Source organism: Myotis brandtii, unplaced genomic scaffold (genome assembly GCF_000412655.1).
Source record: "Myotis brandtii unplaced genomic scaffold, ASM41265v1 scaffold43, whole genome shotgun sequence".
NCBI classification, from domain to species: Eukaryota; Metazoa; Chordata; class Mammalia; order Chiroptera; family Vespertilionidae; genus Myotis; species Myotis brandtii.
Window position 1 is genome coordinate 355,533 of NW_005366455.1, and position 24,980 is coordinate 380,512.

At 35.6% G+C, this 24,980-nt stretch overlaps 1 protein-coding gene across 2 annotated transcripts; it reads left to right on the forward strand.

Annotated features, from left to right (window-relative positions):
• The first annotated feature begins 72 nt into the window (after positions 1 to 72).
• MYL1 (myosin, light chain 1, alkali; skeletal, fast) lies at positions 73 to 24,738 on the forward strand. 2 transcript variants are annotated; one of them, XM_005874181.2, is made up of 7 exons: positions 73 to 370; positions 13,420 to 13,447; positions 17,395 to 17,538; positions 19,837 to 20,010; positions 20,944 to 21,021; positions 23,898 to 23,940; positions 24,434 to 24,738. In XM_005874181.2, exons 1-6 carry the CDS (start codon positions 254 to 256, stop codon positions 23,924 to 23,926), a joined length of 570 nt encoding a protein of 189 aa, XP_005874243.1. In that variant the 5' UTR covers positions 73 to 253; the 3' UTR covers positions 23,927 to 23,940; positions 24,434 to 24,738. The 2 variants fall into 2 exon arrangements, with proteins under 2 accessions (XP_005874243.1, XP_005874245.1); XM_005874183.2 differs by lacking the exons at positions 73 to 370; positions 13,420 to 13,447 and adding exons at positions 12,312 to 12,394; positions 13,143 to 13,167.
• Positions 24,739 to 24,980: the final 242 nt, after the last annotated feature.

The window sequence follows — 24,980 nt, forward strand, 5'->3', positions numbered from 1 at the left end:
ATAGACAGAGTAGGAATGCCATCCCCCTTGACTAGCGTGCTGTCCAATCCAGCCTCATGTGCGAGATTCTGTTAGGCACTAAGTGAAATATATACGCAGGCCCTTATGCCACTTAATACCCTGGGGCCACCTTCAAGACACTGGGCCGTGGATCAACCGCACCGCCACTCCTCTTCCAAGAATCACTTTGACAGGTTCTTTTGGAGGTGCTTCTTCTCTCTCTCTTTTGTAAAAACCCATTCTTTTCAACAAAATGGCACCAAAGAAGGACGTGAAGAAACCTGCGGCTGCTGCTCCTGCCCCAGCCCCTGCCCCAGCACCTGCACCTGCCCCACCCAAAGAAGAAAAAATTGACCTCTCTGCCATTAAGGTAACTAAACGGGTGAATAGTTTGGTCACTGAAACATCTTTCGACAGTAGGGAACTCTAGAAACTTGCATAAGGTATATTTTTTTCATCGAGACAAATGCCATTATTAGGCGAACTGGTAGATTTGGAGAGGAGAGAATCCTGATTAAAAGGTAAATGAATTCTAACATATAATTTCAATAAAATTACCATGAGTATGGTAATTGCATGTGGGACCTTGATTTTCTCTATATTTTTGCTCTCTAGTTTCCTCCCCCCCCCCTCCCAAGTTGTTAAAGTGCAATTTGGGGTAATTTATATAAGCGTAAAGGTGCTTTACAAATATTTAAACAAATACTTGTTTTAATTTTTTATAAAATCTCTGTAGAAACTAGATCCCTTACTTTAAAGCTATATCAGAAGGAACGTTTGGGTCCCTCCAGTGATTTCCAAAAATTTTAAAGCAGCTGAAGACCCAGTTGTCCTGGATGTCCTTATTTGACAGCAGCTTTATGTCATTTGAAAAAGAGAAGATTTTTGCAATTCAAGCTAATTTCCCCCTCAGCTTTGCTTAATAAAACTTGATACAACACCAAATGAGATCTCAGTGCAGACAATTAGGTACTCAAGTGTTTCAGTGACTATAACTGTCATCTTGTTTATTTATACACAGGATTTAATTCAGAATGCGTGAGCTGTTTCTAAATGAAACTAACACAAAAAATACTGTAAAGCTTGGTTCTATGGCTTTTAGTTTATGTCTTTGAGCTCTTGCATCCTTGAACTAAGGAGAATGTGATTGATTTTTGTGTCAACACTTTACTGTGATCACAGTTCTTGAATAGCAAAAGGTTAGCTGCTTTTAGAACAATGATGCAATGCATGAGGCTGCTACCTCTCAGTGATGTAACCCATCAAATGTGCCCCTTCTCCTCATTCACTGGGCTGAGATTGGTCCAAAGGACAGTTTTAAAATCTTCATCTAAAGAACCCTGCCTAATATGGAAAACTCATGGGTGAAAGTGCCTATGCATGCTCTTTTCCCTGAAGCCAAAAGTTCAGTACACAATAAATCTGAATTTTGCTAACTTAACACTTTACTTGCAGGGGTGATGCTGACCTATAGATAAACACTTCATTGACTATTTTACTATAATTGTAAATTTTAAAAATATTCTTAACATAAATATTTACTTAGATCATCTTTAGATATATGTGCTGAAGTTAAATAAATACATTCATAATTCTTATAACGTTCCAGTTAAACATGAAATTTTATGTTTCAAAGTAGGAGTAGATTATCATAAATATTTTATCTTGAGTTTATAGATAACTGAAGTCAAATTTTCATAGAATCTAATAGTGGTGGTTAGGAACTATTTTTTCTTTGTTAGGAACTATTATTTTTAATGAATATCTACTTAGGAAGAGAAATGCATGTCAGACCTTCTAATAAATATACTTCCACCATGAGGACTGCCTGCATACAGCTCATTAAGAGAAAACCAAATGTTTCATCCGCACAACCTTGTTAATGTAGCTGTGCAGATGCACACTGACTACATTGTACAGTAAGCGTGATTACAGCCACTCCAGTGATTCTGGCTGCCTCTATCCTCTGATTCTGTGCTCTATCCTAACATTAAAGATAAAAATTAATCTCAAAGCAATTCTTCTTTATATTTATTGTGATTTATAAGACAATACCCTCTCTTTGTATCTGGGACTACAAGTATCTGGAAAGGGGAAAATGTACCTTTATCTTAAGAAGAAAAAGAAGTAACTCACTAATGAAAACAGGCATTAATGTTCTTCCCTGAGAAACTGTGTAAGAGTAAGTAAATAAATAAAATGTTAGCTTGGCAGGTAAAAAGACTCCAAGACAAGACAAAACATCACTCTTTTAATCAAGAGATTAAACTGATTCCTTTTTTATAGTCAGCAGAAAATTGGTTTATCTTTTCCTCTATAGGTTGAATTAAAGCTGGTATGAGCTAGTGCAACTAAGCAAAAGAAGGAAATACTCCTCGGAGTCTCTATATATATGGGGTCTGTTCCATCTTCATTATGTCACTGCAGAACCAGAGATGTGATAGGTCCCAGTAAGGGACACAAACCCAAAAATAAGTTAAGTAAATCTAGAAGAAACAGGAAGAAATTAACCTTTATCTTTAATTCAGAGAGCCAATTACTTTTTTATATAATATATTTTTATTGATTTCAGGGAGGAAGGGAAAGGGGGAGAGAGAGATAGAAACATCAATGATTAGAGAGAATCATTGATTGGCTGCCTCCTGCATACCCCCCACTGGGGATCAAGCCCTAACCGGAATCAAACCATGACCTTCTGGTTCATAGGTTGACACTCAACCACTGAGCCATGCCAGCCAGTCCAGAGAGCCAATTCTTGATAGAAAGAGAAAAGAAAGAAAATATAAGTGGAATGAATATATTTTTGTGAAGGAATTTCAATGCCTTCAATGATTTTCATTTATCAATATGAAATGAGTATGTATTTATAGGTATTATAACATGGCCAAAGAATGTGATGCAACTTGAGGACTTTATAAACTTAATTTCATCCAAGTAGGTAACAAGGCTAATTAAAATGCACATTGAAACATTTCATATTATGATGCTTTTAATCACGTAATGATGTTCCTAGTTATATTACCTCATATGTTATAAACTTTCTTCAAGCAGAGAAAATGAACTTTAGAGAAATTAATAGAGCTATTCTATGTGTTCATTAACTTTCTAAAAACTTAATAAAAAACGTAATTGGATTTTAAACTTTCATAAATCATATGATTTAGAAATCTATCTGTCCTTTAGACTTTGAGTAATGCTAAAGTTTAAGCATAATGATCTTTGTGTAGTATTATAATCATGGTAATATTGAATTCCTCAATATTTTTCCCAGCCAATATCTGTGTTTCATATAACATACCATGTTTAACAGCCATATATTTGACTCACCATAAACTCTGAACAATCTTGTAGATTAATTAGTTTTATCAATTTCGTAAATGTGTGTTTTTTTAAATGTGCTTTTAAATTTGATTTCCACCCTAGTCTGTTTGGCTCAGTGGACAGAGTGTCAGCCTGCGGACCAAAGGGTCCCAGGTTCAATTCTGGCCAAGGGCACGTACCTAGGTTGCAGGCTCCTCCCTGGCCGGGCCCTGGTCAGGGGGCGTGCAGGAAGCAACCAATCAATGTGTTTCTCTCACATTGATATTTCTCTTTGTCTTTCCCTCTCTTCTAGTCTCTCTAAAAATCAATGGAAAAATATCCTTGGGTGAGGATTTTTAAATTTTTTTTATTTCCTCCTGATTTGTTGGTCATTTGTTTAGAACAGTTTCTTCAATTGTTCTGACATAAAACCTTTGATATCTGAGGAAATGCTTATATGATGTCTTATCTCCATGGATTTTCTATGAGTATCCTTTTTCAAAAGCACATTTTCTGCTGATATTTGACCATTAAAGTTACTGTTCCAGGTGGTTCTGCGAGCTCTTTGCTTTCACAGAGATGATACTTCCAGCAACACCGCCCTGAATAAAGAACACTGCCTGACAGAATCTCAAGTGTAGGAATTAAAACCTACCCTGAATAGCATAGTTGTAGGTGCAAAGAATTAACACCTGATGCCCAAAATTACAACCAAGTGAAATAACAAAAGTAAATAAGTAATGAAATGACCATGCTACTAGATTTCTAAAGCTCTTCAAGGTGTAAGTGAATATTTTGCATGCTGCATGCCATAGCTTGTATGTCAGGATTGCTGTGAAGTGATGGGACTAAGAATCATGTCTCTCATTGTGTGGCTTAAATTTTAATTCTCGTTGTATTTACCACTCAATTGGGTCATCTCTGACTAGATTGCAGGCGATATTACAAAAAGTTGTAAAGGTACAAAATGCATTGACAGAAACTCATTCAATTACAAACCTCACAGCAACAATTGACCATGTGCTTGGGAAAATTTAAACTTCCAATTTAATAGGCAAGGTGGAAATACAGCATTCCTGATAAATACATCTATTTACTTATGGATATTCAGTGGAGGCAAACATATGTATACATTGTGACACCTAACTTATTCTGGTCAGGGTGTAGGATTGTTAGTGTTAATCTATAAATTCTTTTTCTCACATCTAACCAGGCTAATACAAACCCAATCCCACTTAGGAGGATTTTTGGAGAAATCAAACAAGGTCATGGCCATGAAAGGTTTTGAAAATTATAAAGTTCTTTATAATAGAACAACTACATTCATTGTGAATTTACTCTGTGCCCTATTATCTTATTTAATCCTCAAAACATTGCACTGAGATTGTTTTAGCCTCATTTTGCAAGAAAAGAAACTAAAGGGTCTAAAAGAGATTCAGTGTTATATCCATGATCAAATAACTAGCAATGATGAAGCTAGGATTAACCTCACAGGCCAATCCAGAGTCCACTGTGTTAACCATATTACAACCTACCTGCTGTTTACAAAGAGTGAGTTGCTGTTGGTAAGAATGTGTAAAGGAGACTCTTTTCCTCTCCAGCATGTGAAGTAGAGTGGTTCTTATATTACCCTGCACAGCCCTGTGTCGCCACGAGAGGGAGGGACAAGCACACCTCAGAGCAAGTTCATGCCTTAACCTTGGCCGTTCACTACCGTTCTATTCTCCGCAGCTTTCCTATCTTATCATCTGTTGCTGATGGGTTGTGTTCCCTTTTACCCATGGGAGGTGGAATATTAGGAACTAAGAAAGACTCCTAGCCACTGTGCTACAGCTTCCTATAAAAAGTTGGAAACAGAACATGTATATATTTTTAAACGCTGTTATGAAAGTAGATTGGTAATTGCCAGGGGTGGGGGTTGAAGTGGAAGGAAAGAGTGAAGTGGTCAGAGGATACCAACTTCAGGGTAAGAGAATAACTTCTGGGGATCCATGTACAGCACGGTGACTAGAGTTAATGATACTGCATTGTGTATTGGAAAGCTGCTAAGAGAATAAATCTTAAAAGTTCTCACTTAAATAAAAGATACCTATGTGAGTGATGGATGTTTTAATGAACCTTATTGTGATAATTATTTCACAGTATCAAAACCATCACATATCAGATCATCACGTGTACACCTTAAACTTACACAATGTTATATGCCAGCGATTTTCAACCTTTTTCATCTCATGGCACATAAACTAATTACTAACATTTTGTGGCACAATAAGAAATATATATTTTTTTGCTGATCTGACAAAAATAGATATAATTTTGATTCATTCACACTGGACAGCTATCATTGTGTTGGCTGTTGTCATTTTTTATTTGACAATCTAAGGGAAAAGCAGTCAGTGCTCCTGACTAAATAGTCAAGTATTGCACGTTTTAAAACATCTTGCAGAACACTGGCTGAAAATTGCTGTGATATGTCACTTATATCCCAATAAAGCTGAAAAAAATTTTAAGTTATACCAAATTATTTTTTAAGTGTTGTTAAATGTAGTGAAGCTGATTAAATTTTTTAAATGAGTATGTTTTTATTTAACATACACATATATTAAATCTGAACTACAAAACTTGCCATCGGGCTAATATTCTGAGAATGGTATGGGATTTCTATTTACAAGTAAACAACATGGTTTAAACTGGAAATCCCAACCGTACATTAACTGGGGTTATTTATAGAAATATAATGCCACATGTATAATAATAAAACCTTAACCAGTTTGAGGAAGAGAACACATATGGCCAATTTCTATTTAGAAGGAAAGGGGAGGAACATATATAAGTTGTTTTTATGTTTTCACTATGTAATTATAAGAGTTTGTCTGTGTTTACTCTGGTCTTTCAATAATATGAGTTAATTTTTAATAAAATTATAATGTCAATCAATTGTAATATTAATATTTGTGATGTGAATATAACCTCAGGAGAAAATCAGAAACTATTTAAAACTATCTCTGAGTGTCTGCATCAAGTTTCCACTTTCAAACACTAAGGTTGTAAAAAAAAAAAGAGAGAAAGAGAATAGGTGGAATGGAGTGGAAAAATATTAAAGGGCATTGGTATCTCTCTCTAATATTATATTCTGAATTACAAGCAACTGGCTGATGTCTTTGTGAAGTAAAATGCAGTTTGGAAAGGAATAGATGTGTTCACCAATTAATGGCGAGTAGCACTTTCAATGTTAAAGATAATGAAATCTTTGCAAGTCAAGAAGATCATGAAGTGACAGCACCAAATTTAGCCTCTCGACATTTTAGTGCTGCAACTGCACCAACCCCTGGCAAGTTGTCTTTAGAAGTCAGTCCATAATTACCAGCATTCAGCACCATCTGACTCATGGAAATTGTGGGAAGGATTATATTTAGTCTGCTGATACTGCACTTTCTTCCATGTCTTTTCATACTGAAATACTTTTTGTATGAAAAGAAGGTCTTTTAGAGTTTGCTTTTACAATCAAGACTCTACCCATTGCTTATCACCCAAATCAGAATTTGGAGGGCAAAATTATAATATATATACAGGAAGGGCTTCAATGACACTAGTTAAAATTTAAATTATATGGATGATAAATCCTTGCTATTCTAGTCATAAATTAATAATGGTGAGCTGAAGCCAGAGAAGAAACTTCTCCCTAAAGATAAAATCACATCCTAATCAACTTTTTATACTTATTTCCACTGTGGTGAATGAGGTTCTTTGAATCTATCAAGTGCCCAAAGTTATATACTGTCTCCTGTTTATAAAACATCTGACTCAACTGAACACAGTGTGTGAAATTATGTTTTGCTTAAATTCTCTTTAACTAAACTACTTCAAAATAATATTATTAATTGAATTTTTGGGCACCCTACCCTTTTCCACTAGAAAAAGTGAGTTGAGGTAGATTCTACTAACAAAAAAATGGAAAACTGTAGTACCCTAAGCAACCCTAGAAATCATTAACTATAATAGTTTATATTTGAGGAAGCTATGATACAGACAAGAGAAATTATTTAATCCAAAGACACATGATTTGTTATGAGAACCAGAACAAAATTCTGAATGGTTTAATCCCTATCTAGTTTTCTTTCCACTATATCAAAAGACCTGAAACCTCTAAAATGGTAATGCCAATATTCATGTATACCTATTATCACAAAAAGAACTTTTTCTCCAGATAAGTAGGAAAAGGCAGATACTTATAATTTCTTATAACACACACCACAAATTTTTATGATGCTCATATTTTAAAAATCAAAGGAGGAAAAAACAAAAATACAAGTTGGATTTTTAACAAATTACATGCAAACAAATACAACTAGAAAAAATACAATTCACAATAAATTTTAGATGTATTTATCAACTATTAACCATGGGAAAGCTGATGAGAAATCTGAAATGTAGACTTGGGTCACATTTTCAATGTTTTATTAAAATTTACATAGGTCTCTCTGTTAATTCTTGTAGGTCTGTAGGTCTGAATTGTGTTGCTTTAATAATTTAGCCTTTGCTCTAATGTGCTTGAATTTAGTTGACTAGTCTAAGCATCTTTGCAGAGAATTAATCATTTCTTCATCTGTTCAGATCAATTATCCAACATAGCCATTTATTATTCTCTCTCATACTAGACAATCTGAGCCAGTACTATATTCTCATTGTTCTTGATTTTACCTTGTTATACCATTATTATAGTCACCAGCCTAAGTATATCCTTTGTTGAGGTAAAAACAATGCAACAAAAAATATTTATTTCCTTTAAATTGAGTTATTCTGAAATACAAAGCTCAAAGTTTTAAAATAAGACTTCTACTGGTATTTTACAGTGATTCCTAGTAAGTCTGTGAGTTTGGCCTGAAAAATTAATGAAGTTTTCCTTAGGGTTTGCATACATCCAGATCTTTGTCTCTCTGCCAGACAATGAATCAGAGAACCTGCAGCGATGTTTTCTTGATGGAAAGCTGGCCCTGGTAGATTGATTGTTTTACTCAGCCTCACCAGTGATCAGTCCCATGTACCTTGCAGTGATGATGAAGTTGTTTAAAGACTGTGGTCTATGTTCCTTCCTAGGGCATTTCCCTCAGTATCAACAACACATATCTCCCAAATCACCTTTTACTATAGCTCTTCTTGTTTTACTACATCTTTTTTAGCAGTTTTTAAAAATATTTTAATTAAATTTATTGGGGTGACATTGGTTAATACTACCAAATCATAACATACATCAATTCCAGAGCCTGTCTGATTAAATGCATTTTATATTTTTCCTATAAATTCCTTCTATATACCAGAGACTTTATCTTTTTTTAATCAGATAACCAAACCTCATGATTACTTTTAGAAAAATGCTTCTCAAAGTGAGAAAATACCTATAAATATTGCAACAAAAATCATTTTTAGTACCAGTACCTTGTACACTACTACCTACCTAAATCCAAAGCCAAACAGTGTATGACTCACAAAAATGTGGAGTGTAATTGTTTTACTATCAGTCTAATATAAGTATGTAGGTGGAGATGGAAAAAAAAAACAAATTGAGGGTTTGCAAAGTAGTAGTCTTGATCATAAACATTTACACAGAATCTAAGCAAAGGCTCTGGAAATCTAAGGGCACATACATCAATAACTCAGGAAGAGCATGCCTATGTGTTTGGCAGTTCTCAGGGCTGGAGATGGCGTGTCAAAGGAGAATGTAAGCACCTCTCCTAGAGTGTGAGCTCTTGAAGGGACTGATGAAGTCTCTTCCCTCAGGGAATATAATATCCTAGAGGAGGAGCTTATGTTCGAAGGAGGAGCTTACTAGGCCTATGTTCTAATGATTTTAACTTAATGAAAATCCGTTGATCATCTAATGTAGGCAGGTATTTTATAATTATGGGGGATAACATCGAAGAATAAAGGCGGGGGCAGCTCGACAAGAGGGAGAGGTTGGAGTAAGCCTGCACCTGGGTTCATATCATGGACAAAAGCTTTCATAATGCCCTGAGCTACCCAGAAGTTTACAATCGGAAGGTTAAAGGTCATCTTTGAGTGGAAGGAGGGAGCTAGATAAGCAGAGAAAAAAGGTTCTTTTCAAGAGGAGGATCTTTTATCAGGACTTTGAAGAATAGTTAATTTCTAAGAAACAGATATGAGAAGAGAGACTTAAATCTAATTTTTAAAATAAACCAAATGATGATATAGCAAACTGAGCTCAAAATCAGCTGCCATTTTGTATTTGTCAAAGTCATGTTCAAAGGGCTGGTTATTTAAATAAGGGAGGGGGGGTGTGCTGGTTACTTCTCCATTATAACACCAGAAGAGATGCCAGAGAAAGTTTTTGTCATTTGTAAAGGTGTACCAGAAAATAAATAGCACTTCCCATTTATTCTATGAGCACAGCACCTGGGTTTTCTAACTTGAAAAGTATAGTTTATTCCCTGGACTAGACTATACTGCAGCCTTCTCCACAGTTGTCAATAACTTGCTTAAATGTTTACTTTGATTCCCAATAGATTCAAAAAAACTAAACTCTCATTCTCTATGTGATAAAGTTCAGAGAAAAAATAGAGTTAAAAAGTTTGGCAACTGCCTACCTCTTCTATTTTAATAATTGAACCTCTACATGATATCCAAGTGGTAAAAAATAGCTTTTTCATAACATAAACATAACTTTTAAAATGACTTCCCAGTATACTCAACAGATTTTATACAAATTAACCATATTCTATATATACTCAAGGATACACATCTCTACTCAAAAAAAAAGGAAGAAAGAAAGAAGAAAGAAAAGAAAATGATCATTATGTAGAGAAACTTTGATGAGTTTACTTTTTATTATTTGTATTTATCAGCTCTACTAAAGATATATGCTAGCTCTCAATATTACTCATAGGCAATTCAATACATAAAATTACAAGACTAAAAAACACAATGAAACATGGTTTGCTCTAAAGCCTTTTTAATTTTTGCATCAGAATCATGAGGCTCCAAAGTACACAATTATCAATTGTCCCTCCCTTCTATTTTCCCCTAATGATTCAAAGCGTTTAAATATTTTTATTAACTCTTTCAAAGTGTCAATCTATTTATGAAGATATGCTTACCTAGGTACTAATATTGTTTAAATTATATTTCCAGTCCTCATTTTGGAACTCAAGACCCTATGAGATTTTTTTCACTATCCGTAGTCTTTGAACAAAAAGTAATACACATTTACCAGTAAGTGCTGATTTCTTTCTAAATGCATAAGGGAAAGCTGCAGATACACATTTGTCTAGCAGGGGGAGACTTTGTGCTTTCTGTGACCATTTCCTTAAAAGTAGTGCGGAAACAGTACTTACATTAGAACTTACTTCCAACATTCTTATGCCTGTGAGATGCTTTAAATAAGTAGAAAACTGATAGATATGTGTGAACATTAGTGGACATTTTAAGACCAATCTTTCCTGTACCATTTTGCACAGTACCATTCTAGGAAGAGAGTGCCCTCTATTTTCAGATCAGCTACCATGAGAACCCATTACCGGCCACTCCCTGGGATACATTTCAAGTTCTAAAGTACAGTTTTGCCTTCCTCAGCCCCGTTCTGGGTTCTTTTGTTTCTCAGTCTATAGACTGAGCCATCAAATGTTTGACATGACAGAAACAGAATCAGCACGTTCTACTAGGAACTTACATAAAAATTTAAAATCTCAAATAGAAGGAGAGAAAAAGAATGCAAAAATGGTCTATCAACAGATAACGGTGATTACCAGAAGGAAAGGGGGGAGTGGGGAGGTTGAAGGAGATTAAGGGGAATCTATAAATATATGGTGACGGAAGGAGGCTAGGCTTTGGGGGGTGAGCGCACAATGCAGCATACAGATGGTGTATTATGGAATTGTATGTTTGAACTCATATAATGTTATTTTTCAATGTCACCACAATAAATTTAATGTCTTGTTTTACTTTTCTTTTTTATTGCATTAATTGGGGTGACAATGGTCAACATGAACATACAGGTTTCAGGTGTGGGTTTCTATGTTACAAGATCTGTATACTGTACCATGTGCCCACCACCCAAAGTCAAATCTTCTGTCACCTTATATTAGGACCCTCTTCTCCCCCACACCCTTCTCTCTGGCAACCACCACACTGCTTTTTGTATTCATGAGCTTCAGTCTTATATCCCACATATGAGTGAAATCATATACTTCTTAGCTTTTTCTGACTGACTTATTTCACTTAGCATAATGTTTTGTTTTAAAAAGAACCAGGAATAAAGCTTATACAGAGAGAGAGAGAGAGAGAGAGAGAGAGAGAGAGAGAGAGAGACTGAGACTATCAGCTTTCCTGCCTAGAAGAACTTCAGAAATTTGACTGATCAGCCACTATAAAGATAACAGGGAGGGAAGAAAATACCCAAATGTAATAAGTGTACTAAGGGAGAATGGTGAAAAACAGAGATCAAACCATTCCTGGTTTAGATAAGCTTTATACTTCTGAGCATACAGATTGTAAAAATTGATTAATCACAGATTTTCAAGAACTGGCCAAATTAGCACTTGGGTGAACCCTAAGAAACTCACAGAATGTGGGATGCCTCTCAGGTCCTCTGAACTTTTCCACAGTTGCCAATTGAAACCCCAAACCAGTCCTATCCAATACGTTTCATTAATACCAAGACGGCTCACTTGACGTTTGCAAAGTCTAACATTCACTGGGAGCAGGGGTCAGCTCAGGCCCCTAGAGTAATTTGAGGCTCCTCTGCCACTGAACAAATAAGCGTCTTAAAGGAAGACACTCCAGGAGAGCATCTCAGAGATAAAGACCATAAAAGTACCGACAGGCTTCGGGCTCACTATGGTTTCTGGTTTCCTAAAAATAGCCCTCAGGGTACAGATCCCTCTCCCTCTTTGCCCTAAGAAAGCTGAAGAACTCTCCGAAGGGAGTGGCCACCTCTCTCTGAAACCTGAATCGAACTGTGAGGTCACAGCTTCCCCCACAATAAAAGGCAGCCTCCACCAGGGTGGCCCCACTCAGGGATTGGAGCAGCCCTCAACTCCTCATCTTCGCCGCTGTTTTGCAGCCCAGCAGCTCCATCATGGTGGGTCCTACGAGAAAAGAGTTTGTGATTTGCAGGAGGAAAGAGATAGGGGCTATCATCTTACTGAGAAAAAAGGCAGACATCAAACAGAATTGGGGAGATAGCATATTCAATATGAGTCTTTAGAATCTGCTTTGGGTTTTTGGTGAGGTGGGCTGAGGATAGAAGAATTAGAGCTATTATGCCAGCTGGAAAAATAAGACTTAGTTCCCAAAGTAGTACTTTAGGCTTCATCAATTTTTGCAATATCACATAAGGTTTATTATATCTAAATTTAGAAAGAAAAAAACCCTCTGCAACTATAGGAAAATATTACATCTTAAAAAACAATCCAGTGATGCCAATTTCTAAAGCTGAGTAATCTACTTCCGATGCATTAAGTAAAAATGTGATGGCTAAACAGAAGAACAACTTGTGGTGATTCTTTGCAATGCAATGCATCTGTACTTCTTAAAACAGTGTACCTGTTTTAGACATATCTTCAATATACTCTAGATTATTATCTTATTCCAGGAAGTATTTGACTTGGCCTCTGCTAAAGCATTGATTCATTAAAGAGAGATGTTCCCTAACTATCTTTTGCAATAGCTTTTTATTTATCCTAGACTCCAACGTATCCTCAGGCAACCTTCTTACTCTATGAAACCTACATGGCTTTTTAAAAATCTCAGGACAGACAGCACTCAATTCTGTCAATGCATTTGAAAGAGTACTAGCTGTTTTTTCTTTCTCCCTCTCGCCACTGCAGTCCTTCAGTGCTGACCAGATTGCTGGTAAGTGAATTGAGCTTTTCTACTTCAGAAGTAGGCAGAACACTGCCTAGTTTCAGAAATATCACTTCTCTCCAAGGCATGTGACTAACTGGCTCAACCTGTTAGTGTCCAAGCTATGCCTGAACTCTGAAAAGTAGGCTGACTTTGGGAGCTTACTTTAAAGATGACTCAGGGAATGAGCTTGGATACACTGTAAAGTCAGGACAATTTGGTTGGTTAAAATATTCTTTGTGGTTAATTTCTTTCTGACAGATCGAGTTCTCTCAGGAACAGCAGGAGGGTAAGTTTAAAAGATATTGCTGTTGATATGCGCACACTCAGAAAGATGGGTTTGGAAAGCCGACTCCCTCTGGATGAGATTAGTTCTTCCTAATGACCCCCCACTGGTGCTGCCACTCTAAAAATAAATGCTCTCAATCACTCTAACTTCTCTCAGCACCCCCAAGCAGCCCTTTCTTATAATTAGTAATCAGAGGTTAAAGCAAACAATAGATAAACACTACAAAATAGGCCCTTATATTCACTGATTTCTAAATATCTATATATACTAGTATACCCCCAAAAGATGTAGATTTTGGATGGCTAATTTGTTAATCAAATACTTAAAGAGAGATTTTGCAAGTCTGAATTGTTCAATTTGGAAAATAAAATAATTATTATAAAACTGCCAATGACCAAATCTACATAATCTCAATGGGCATTATAATGCATTGAGAGAAATGATGGGTAAAGTAGATATAGAATAAAAGTAAATTCACAGACAAAGAGGGAAGAGTATTTGTCATAAAACTGTGGGGGGAAACAGTAGAGTCTCCTGGTCCATCTTTAGTGACACAAGACAGGTTGCCAGGGAGGGGATGGGACTTGCTCAGGGAACCTAAGAATTAATAATAGGATCAAAATCTGGTATTAGTTTAAATTCATTAGAATTTCTTTCATAAAAACAGTTACTAACTAAAAAACTTAAACTCTTATGATTCAAGAGAATCAGAATACTTTCCCTAACACTCCCATTTTTTTCTCCTTTCAGTCTTGGAATCCAAGAATCCTGTGCCCTATAAGATCCTATTTTTTCACTAGAAGTGTACTGAGGCATGTTTTATGGAGTGAGAGTGTCACATATTCAAATAAAGTGAGATAGAAATAATCTATAAAAGAGAAGGGAAGAAAAATTAGGTGTATGATATATAACTTAGAAGATTGGTCATAATAAGTATCAATATTATACATGTTATGGTATATTTTATGTAATTTTAAATATAGGTGATTAATAAGGACCTATTCAAAGACTCAGTTCTCCACCTAAAGAATTCCACAGTTTCCTGTGTTTTAGTGTCTGGACTATCTCATGTTCAAACATCAATTAAGGAAAAAGAGGATATTTGCTGTAGTAGCTGTAGTACAGACTCACATGTATCCACATCATGGTTGATGGCCTCATGTAGAACAATTAGATAACTTCATGACTCAGAACTCAATATCCTATAAAATTATACTAAATAGGACTATTTTTTATTCAAAATAGTTGGTACTTCTACTATAATTTGTTTGATTTTTGATACATTTTTAACTAGTGATGCTGCAACATTTTCAGCTAATTACATCCAAGTCCTCTTAAATATCTACTTTACAGGGTCATTTTGAAAGCCAAACTATGGTAGGACCAAACAATAGAAGACTTTAAAACCCTTATAGGGACAGAAGGGAAGTTTAAACCTATTAAACTATTACATTGAGACCTATTACTTCATATATGAAATAGGTTTTAGATACAGAGTTTTGGTAAACATTGGTGTGGTGGACTGGTTTTTCTCTTGTGCCAGGAAAACAAATGTTTCTTAGCATTTTAAATGAAATGGAAATCTGATTTGTTCAGAAAGGAATGAAGACTTTCTTTGATTACTTTCTTGTTTAATGATTAAATAGTTTTACTCAAGGCTGTTCTATTTGAATGTTTCACAGGTTTGTAGGAAAGAAGAAATAACAACTAGAAAATCATAGCATCCTAAAGGTCTAAGTCCTCCTATGCTGTCCAGTAGAGTTACCACTGGCCACATGTGGCTATTTAAATTTAAACTGTAAATAGTTAAAAAATAAATTAACTATTTTAAAATAGTAAACATTTAAAATTCCATTTCCACAGTTGTACTAGTGGTCTTCTAGTGCTCAAGAATTGCAGGTAACTAGTAGCTACATTTTGGGGCAGCCCAGATATAGAACATTTCAATCATCACAGAAAGTTCTAGAACAGTATTGTTCTAGACAAGAGGCTGGAAAAAAAATTTTTAAAGGATCAAAGAGTAAATATGTTAAGCTTTATTGGCAAATGCAGTCTCTATAAAAAGAACCCAGATCTGTTGCTGATGAAAACAGCCATAGACAATACATACACAAATAGCTGTATTCCAATCAAACTTTGTTTAAAAAAACAGGTGGTCAGCCCCTAGGCAGGAGTTTGCTAACCCATGTTCTAGACTCTTCAAGAGAAAAACATAAGCCTTAAAATTCTGGGGTAGAAAGAACAATATCTTTCTGGCCTTAGCCTTTAAATCAACAGAAGGTTTAATGTCAGGAAGATTCTATTACAGCCCATAAAATTCCTATTTCTATATCAAGCATCTGACCAGGGTAATAGTGAGCCCGCTGAGCGATTTGTGCATGAAAGCCTGGAGCCAGTAACAGGAATAGTTCAGTTTCACATGTCCCTTAGAAAGATGAAACAATATTTAACTAATGAACCCACAGTGCCTGGGGCATGTTTTCAGATTAGGGAAATGATCTTTTATGGTTAAATTGCAGAGAATATGAGGGGGAAATTTTAGCAAAGGAGGGAAACATGATCACAATAGTTGACAGTGAAAATGTCTGGTTCAATCTTAGATTAGGGGATGGAGGGACAGTAAAATAGGGTATTTTGCTGAGTAATCCAGAAGGTATAATTTGATCCTGAACAACTAATGGCCTAAAAGAAGACTGCTTTCTCCTCTTTCATTCACAAATGATTTTTGAGTATTGTTAGTATTAACTCCAACACGTTGCCATCAGTACTTTTGGGTTCCCTAGGAAATTAATTTAGTTAAACTTAGAAGGTTTTATTAAAATGTCTTTACTGGCCCCTAATCCATAGTAGTACCTCTTTCTGTCTTTTTGGTGTACATGCCTTAATTCTTTTTTAATGTAATTCTGAAAGGCAAAACCATTCTATTAAAGGAGAATGACAAAATTTAGGAAAATTAAGGAATATAGTGATTGTGATAAAAAAAATTACACTTTAAGAATATGTACTTATACACACACACACACACACACACACACACGTACAAGTAAAATGGAAATCTGAATAAAATTGGTGGTATCTATCAATGTGAATATCCTGATTTCAATAGTATACAATAACTTTGCAAAAGGTTACTATTGGGGGATACTAGGCAGAGTATTTAAGACATCTGTATTTTTTCTCAAAAGTGCATGTGAATTTACCATTATCTCCATAAATTTTTCATTAGGATATATGTACTTACAACTAACACAGCAACATGTTGTCATATGTATGATCTGAAAAAAAAGAATAGATTACCATAGCAACAGACCCAAACACATATTCCTCCTTCTGAATAAATTATACTAGGAGCCTATTACAGTCCCACATTGAAGTGGTTAAATGACCACTTATAGAATTTAGAGATTTGTCTCACCTTTCTAGATTTTTCTTTCTGAAAAAATGAAGTTACTCCTGAAGAAAACTGGTTAAGGGGAGTATCTAGGAAATTTGTAACTCAAGAGGAGGTTTTTTCCATGTAATTTGAGAAGTTTGTGTTAACCTCACAAACACAACCCCATTTGAAAATGTTTCTTGAAATGTTAACTTAGTTAATTATATGAGAGGTTATATAAGGAATTCTTAAAGCCTCAGAATGTCTTAACCCATTCCTGCTTCCCACGCAGATGAAGGAAATATGAACAAATATGACTAAGGGCTCCAATTTTCATATCTGATTAATAATAACATATGACTTGAAATGGGAAATGCTGCTTTAAAATAGCCCCCACGTGAAAGGGTGTGTCCGTGACTGTTTGAACTAGGAAAAGGGAGAATCTAGCAATCACAACGTTGGAAAAACTTGTAAAATAGCGGAGAGTTTGAACTGGATCTTTGATGAAATTAGGGTTAACTTATAGGTCTGAGGTAGAAAAAAAAAGCCCCCTAATGCTTCTTGCTTCTTGCAGATTTCAAGGAGGCGTTTCTCCTGTTTGACAGGACAGGTGATAGCAAAATCACCTTAAGCCAGGTTGGTGATGTCCTCCGGGCTCTAGGCACAAATCCCACCAATGCAGAGGTCAAGAAGGTGCTGGGAAATCCCACCAATGAAGGTAACCCCATGTTTTCCCAATAAGTTGAGAAATATGTGGTGTGTGTATGTGTGTGTATGTGTGTGTGTGTGTGTGTGTGTGTGTGTGTGTGTGTTTCAGAGAAAGAGAGATTTATTAAGAAATAAGTTTCACAGAATAGGACTTAATTGGCTTTTGATGGTAAGTGTGCCACTTGACTAGAGTCAGTTTTTTCCCTCATAAAGTAAGTTAACCTTCCTTTGAGAATTTGCAAGCTTGATAAAATTTCATGCTAATGCAAGGAAATAATATTTAATGCTAACATCATTATCATCATCTTATCTTAATGCTCATAATTTAAAGGTTAATGAAATGAAATAATACCCAAATCTACAAATTTTTTCAAACCTTCAAAGGCAAAATTACATTTTGACAAAGATGTTAAATATGACTAAAACATAATGCACTTTGCAAATAACTCCAAGTAAATTATAATAGCACACCCCGAGAGGATGTCTACTCTGATAAAAGCCAGAGAAATGAAATCAATGTTTTCAGGGAGACAAAATACCTGCTAACTTTGCCCAATGGCCTATCTTTTAACACCCTGCTTCTGTAAGTCTCTTAAAGGAAACTCAGCTATCTTAATTAACAAAAACAGTATGACATCTTAATAAGAGTATTTTTTTATGTCCAGAGAATTACAAAAAGACCTAAAAATCTAAGCCAAACCTGCATTCAGTCACCAAGTTAAATCATGGGATCAAAGTCAATGACATACATGAGTGGCAAAATTGCAGAATTTAGTTGCTCAACACAGAAACAACCCAGTCTTCAGTCTAGAGCAAGAAAAAAAATTTTTAATCCCAAAGGTTCATGGCAAAATATAATAATCTATTGGAAAACAAACAACAACAACAAGACCAAATTGACGTTTTTTCAAGTAGATACATGGGCTGTTTATCTTTGCCATAGGGAAAAAAAGAAAACAAATACTTTCTTTTTTCTTTGATAATTAAAATGACAATTTTCTTGTGTTGCAAAAGAAAAAAATACTTCAAGAAAACCTAACTCTAAATCAGTCTGCTAGACTATTCATCACAGTTCATTTTCTTTGAAGGAAAATTTCCAGGTAAATCACACAAAATAATAGCTGAGAGAGTGAGATAAAGTAAAAGAATAGTAAGTCAAGTCTTCCTTCTTAAGTGCCATTTCTAACTTATCAAACATCCATCTTTAATGGAATTATTAAGTAAATATTCATTTATTCAGCATTTCCATTCAATCTTTTTACTATTATTTAATGTACTAGATTTGTATTCTATGAGGAGAGACTAGTAAAAGGGAATTCTGATTTTAGAGGTACATAACTATACACTGCATACATCTGGATAGTCCATTTTATATTTCCTGTGAATATGATTCACCTTGTCAAAAATTACTAAAGATAGTCCTATCATCTGCAGGCCTCTAAACTACAAAAAAGTCAGAAGATCACAAAAAATTTGACACACTCTTTCCTCATAAGCTTCTTTTTTAAATTAGCTAAAATTTAAAGAAATTGAAGGCCCTACAAAAGCTCAGGACAAAGTTGGACTATATATTAAAGTTCAATTAAGTTTTACTATATTTACATGCTAATGGGTTTATTTTATCAGTATAATTTTATATAGCTTCCCTAGTATTTATAAAAATATTAAATTAAGCCCGGCCAGTGTGGCTCAGTGGTTGAGCATTGACCTACAAACTAGGAGGTCTCAGTTCGATTCCTGGTCAGGGCACATGCTTGGGTTGTGGGCTCGGTCCCCAGTGGGGAGGCGTGCAGGAGGCAGCCGATCAATGATTCTCTCTCATTGATGTTTTATCTCTCTCTTCCCCTCCCTCTCCCTTCCTCTCTGAAATAAAAATCAATAAAAATATATTTTTAAAAATATTAAATTGACAATACTAATAAAATAGCAGCTAACATTAAGTATTCAGTTGTCCCAGGTATTGTGACAAACTTGGCTTGTGTCATCTTATTTACTAGTAATTCTCATACTAGCACTATGAAATATCTCTATTTTAGAGATGAAGAAGCTGAGACATAAATTGGTTAATAAACTTGCCCATAATCACATAGTTGTAAATGGTGGATTGGCGATAAAAGGTCAAGGACTAGGACTCCAGAGCTCAGGCTATTAACTATTACCAAATTTTTCTCATCAGCAACTTACCAACTGAAATTTTCACTGTATGAAGATTTTTCAGGTCATCTAGAATAAACTTTGAAGTTTAATTTGAGACTCAGAGATGGCATTTTATGTTTGCTAACACTCTCCAAATTGCAATTTCTTCCAGAGATGAATGTCAAGAAAATTGAGTTTGAACAATTTCTTCCCATGATGCAAGCTATTTCTAACAACAAGGAGCAGGGCACTTATGAAGACTTTGTTGAGGGTCTGCGTGTCTTTGACAAGGAAGGCAATGGCACGGTCATGGGTGCTGAACTCCGTCACGTTCTAGCCACACTGGGTAAGGATATTTTTTCTAGTGGAATTAGTAGGACAGAATATATAAGAAGGAGTATGACTTGAGGGAATCATGTTATAACCAAGGTAGATAAGGGGAAAGACTACAAAGGGAAAATGTAAAAGAATATTCAAAAGTTAACGACCATTTCAATTAACTACAGTGTCAATGAGTGAGTTTGGGGAAAATGGTAACATAAATTACTGGTAATGAATAGTAAAACACTGTAGTCCTCATGGGATATAGTTTGAATATCTATACTAATAAAAGCCTAGGTGGCCTTCGCTTGTGACGCCATCACAAAATGGCCGCCACAAGATGGCTGCTACAAGATGGCCACGCGCACAGCGGCTGCATGGCCCAGTGGTTGCTTCGTGTGGTGAGGCCTGGGGGTCCCGCGGCTTCACACAGCATGGAGGTAGCTGGTCCCAGCGTCTCCGCCACCTCACGGAGGAGGCAGGTCGTGTCAGGGGAGGGCAGTTGTGGGCAATCAGGCCGGCAGGGGAGGTCAATGGTAGGAGATCAGGCTGGCAGGCAGAAGCGGTTTGGGGCTATCAGGCAGCAGGCAGGTGAGCAGTTGGACTCAGCGGTCCCGGATTGTGAGAAGGATGTCCAATTGCTGGTTTAGGCCGGGATGGGGCATAAACCGGCAGATCGGGCCTAAACCGGCAGTTGGACATTCCCCGAGGGGTCCCGGATTGGAGAGGGTGCAGGCTGGGCTGAGGGGCCTCTAGTTCGTATATAATGTGCACTTAATTCACTGACTCAAAAACATTTATTGGCAACCTACTAAGTGCGAGAGGAATAAGAAGGGCTTGGTTCCTATCCTCCGAGAGCTTAGTCATAGTCTCCAGGAGTTCCAAACTGATCGCTTACGGTGGAATTTTGAAAATATTCTCTGACTTCCTTTCTGAACAAAGACTTTTGCTTCATCAGGTGAAAAGATGAGAGAGGAAGAAGTGGAAACGCTGTTGCAAGGTCAAGAAGACTCCAATGGATGCATCAACTATGAAGGTACAATCTCATGTGCTCTGGTAGTTACTACATCTCTTAAATGATTAGATTGATTATGGACTCCTTTTGAACTTAAAATAATTTCTTTTTCTTCACCTCCCTTATTAACATACACATGCTACTTATTATCAATGAACTATATAATAACTCTAACTCTAAAAAGATATCTTGTGAAGATTTGAATATCTATAATAATAAAAGCATAATATGCTAAGTAGGCCAGATGACCTTCTGGACGAAGTCAGCGTTGCGAGGGAAGCACCGGCTCCGGGTGCCAGAGGGAAGCCAGTGCCAGCAGCCAGGGAAAGGAAGGCCTACTCTTGCACAAATTTCGTGCATCGGGCCTCTAGTATACATATACAAGATTTACTCCAGTGGGTTTTAGCACGCTTGTATATTGTTATACAGCTTAAAAATGTGTTTTCACGTGTACTTTTCTTGTTAGACCTTTATCACATCTCTTTAATATAGACAGGGTTGTGTTAGAATAAAATTTATTAGAATATTAAAGTTGGAGAGATCTTAAAATCCTTTACATAAAAGAATTATAAAATGAGGAAATTGAGGGGCCAAAAAGTTTAGTTATTAGTGAAGGTCACATCATTAATGATAGGCATGGTGCTATATGAAAGTCCTCTCATAGTGTCCAATTATCTATTTCCTGCTACCAATCTACAGCAGCTTCACCCAGAGGATCTGAAAAGCAACACACTACACAAAATAAAGATGCAAAATAAAGTTGCATGATATAACATGTAAATTAAAATTTTCCAATAAAATTGAGAAACTTATCTATTCCCCTAAAATGCTAATCTAGTCACATTTCAATAAAGCTATGTTGATAGATTTTTTTAAAATTGATTTCAGAAAGGAAGGGAGAGGGAGAGAGAGAAAGAAATATCAATGATGAGAGAGAATCATTGATTGGCTGCCTCCTGCATGCGCCCTACTGGGGATCCAGCCTGAAACCCAGGCATGTGCCCTGACCGGAAATCGAATTGTAACCCACGGTTCATAGGTCAACGCTCAACCACCGAGCCACACTGGCAGGGCTGTTGTTAGATTTCATGTAAATTTAGACTTGTGAAGTCTGATGACTAGAGGAAAAGGGAAAAAAAAGAAAAGCAGAGAGAAGAGGGGAAGAAAGAAGAAGAAGAAGAGAGAGAGAGAGAGAGAAAGAGAGAGAGAGAGAGAGAGAGAAGAGGACAGGAGAAAAGGAAAGTACTCAGCCAAGCATACCTTCACTGACAATCTTAATTAAACTTCACTTCTTTCCCATAAACAATATTTTAAATTTGGTTATTATCTTAAGTATATTACATAAAAGAAGAATCATTCAATAAATACTGTTTGGACAAGTGGATAGTAATCTAGAAAATTAAATCAGATCTGGATCTTATACCATAATAAATTCCAAATGGGTCAAGCATTTAAATGTAAAAGAAAAAAGCATAAAAGCCACAGAAGAATTATTTTATAGCTTTTGGAACTGGAAGACCTCTCTAATACTTATATAAAACCCAGAAGGCACTTCAAATTTTGACAAATTCAACCATATAATATTTTTTAATTTATATGGCAAAAGCCACCAGAAGCAGAGTTAAAAGACAAATAGCAGACAAAAATATATATATATATATTTGCAATCAGTATTGCAAAGAGCTCATTTTCCTAATAAAAAGCAATTACAAATTTATAAAAAGACCACAACCTAATAAAAAAACTAATAGATATATGAACAGACACTTCATAGAAAAGAAAAGTATATACACAAATACAATAGAATATGCTAAACTTCATTAATAACAAGAGAAATGCAGATTGATACTACACTGAAATACCATTTTTAAATAAGCTGATTGCTGAAGATTAACAGTTTGACCAAACTTTGGGGTGAGAAGAATGTGTAGAAAAAGCCGATCTTATGCATTCCTGCTGGGAATGTAAATCATTTAAATCCCTGCGTGGTGATGGGGTACTAACAGATCTAACAAATCTACTTCAAGGAATGTAGACATTCTTGCAGTCAAGTGAATGAGTGATACATGGTTATTTGTCAGTAGTGCTGTTTGTGATGGTCAAATATTTGAACAACTTAATGTTAATCAATGTAGGATGTATCATATAGATTCCAGTACATCTACACAATGAAATACCCTACAGCCCTAAAAAAAAATGACATTCTCGTTTATGGTTATGGTAACATCTCCAAGTGTATTACTGAGAAAAATAAGTGCAAAAGAATTTGCAGAGTATGCCACCATTCGTGTAAAAAAAATTTTTATAAACATATATTTGGCCCTAGCTGGTTTGGCTCAGTGAATAGAGCGTTGGCCTGAGGACTGAAAGGTCCCAGGTTTGATGCCAGTCAAGGGCACATGCCCACGTTGCAGGCTCTGTCCCCATTGGGGGGCATGCAGGAGACAGCCAATCAATGATTTTCTCTCATCATTGATGTTTCCATCTCTCTCTCCCTCTCCCTTCCTCTCTGAAATCAATAAAACTATATTTTTTAAAAAGAAGCATATATTTATATTCTCTCATATGCACTTAATAGCTCTATGAACTTAGCTATAAAGGAGAAACTAAATATCTGGGAGACAGTGGTGAGAAACTTTTTTTTTGTTATAAACTCTTTCATACTTTAAAGAAGAAAAATTTAATCGTGTGAATGTACCCCTTACTCAAAAATTAAATTTATAAAATCAGGGAAAGGTCATAAATCCAGGAATAAGTACAGCGGGCTGTACAGAGCATAAAAAATAAGCTCCAGTGTTATAGCTAAGATTAATTAAGATTGAAGTAACTTCAGAACCTCTTTTTTTTATTAAATTTGACTGTTTTCTAACTCTCAACTGTCTGTATTGTGCCTACAGCTTTTGTCAAGCATATCATGTCTATCTAAATGGAGCTCTCAAGGTATATATGTTTCCTCTTTACTATTTAGACTTTCTTGATTTTTTTTATTTTCTTTAACTGCTTCACTTTATATTCTGTCGATATAATTAGTATTATTTCTTAAAAGTTATTTATATGAACCAGAAAACTTCAACTCCCTGAAATGAGTTATTTAGAAATAGATCACTTTGTATAAGCAAAAACCTCAGAAGTTTAATACATAAATCCTATCTTTGTACCATAAGTATGCAATGGAGAGTCAACAATCCAGAGTAGTTAATTAATTTAGTTGGAACGTAACACTAATAAAAGTATGGGCCTACGTTTTCTGAATAACACATAGTTTTTAACAGTTACCACTCTAGCAAACCATGTTATCACAGTTAAGCACTTGCTACCATGTTCTTACAACGAGGAAATAGTTTACCTTGAAAGTGTTGGCTCATTTGTGTTTTTTCTTCTTTTCACTTCACATTAAAATAAAAATCCAACTCATTTCCTTTTTTCTTTACAGATCAAGCATTGTTTAGGAAGACTGGCTGGAAACTTATTTATAACACCCATGTCCAGATCTGTTTACCATCGTTCAGAAAAACAAAACAATGTAGACCATTCTAGACTGAGGACTTCCTGAATTTTTTTATACCTACATTTCTCTCTGAATTGCATTCATATAACACAAACCAAGTGTCTCCCGCTCTAGACAAGGATAAAATACTGACAATCTCAAACCCAAGCACCACTCTTTATCTTCTACCATGGGTCAATTAACATCCTTAAATTAAAAGAGCAATAAATAATTTTGGTCAGTCTGGAATATTCAAGTTGCATTGTGTTTTTATCTTCTTAGAGAAAATAATTTTTAAAACCTCAATTCTGTTGTTCATGTATAGAATATAGATGAATTAAAAGAACAAATCAGTACAGTCTATATAGAAAATAACAGAACGAATAGTAGTGATAATCATATATTATTGAAAAAGTGAAATGGAGCCCTAGCTGGTTTGGCTCAGTGGACAGAGCATTGGCCTGTGGACTCAAGGGTCCTGGGTTCAATTCCA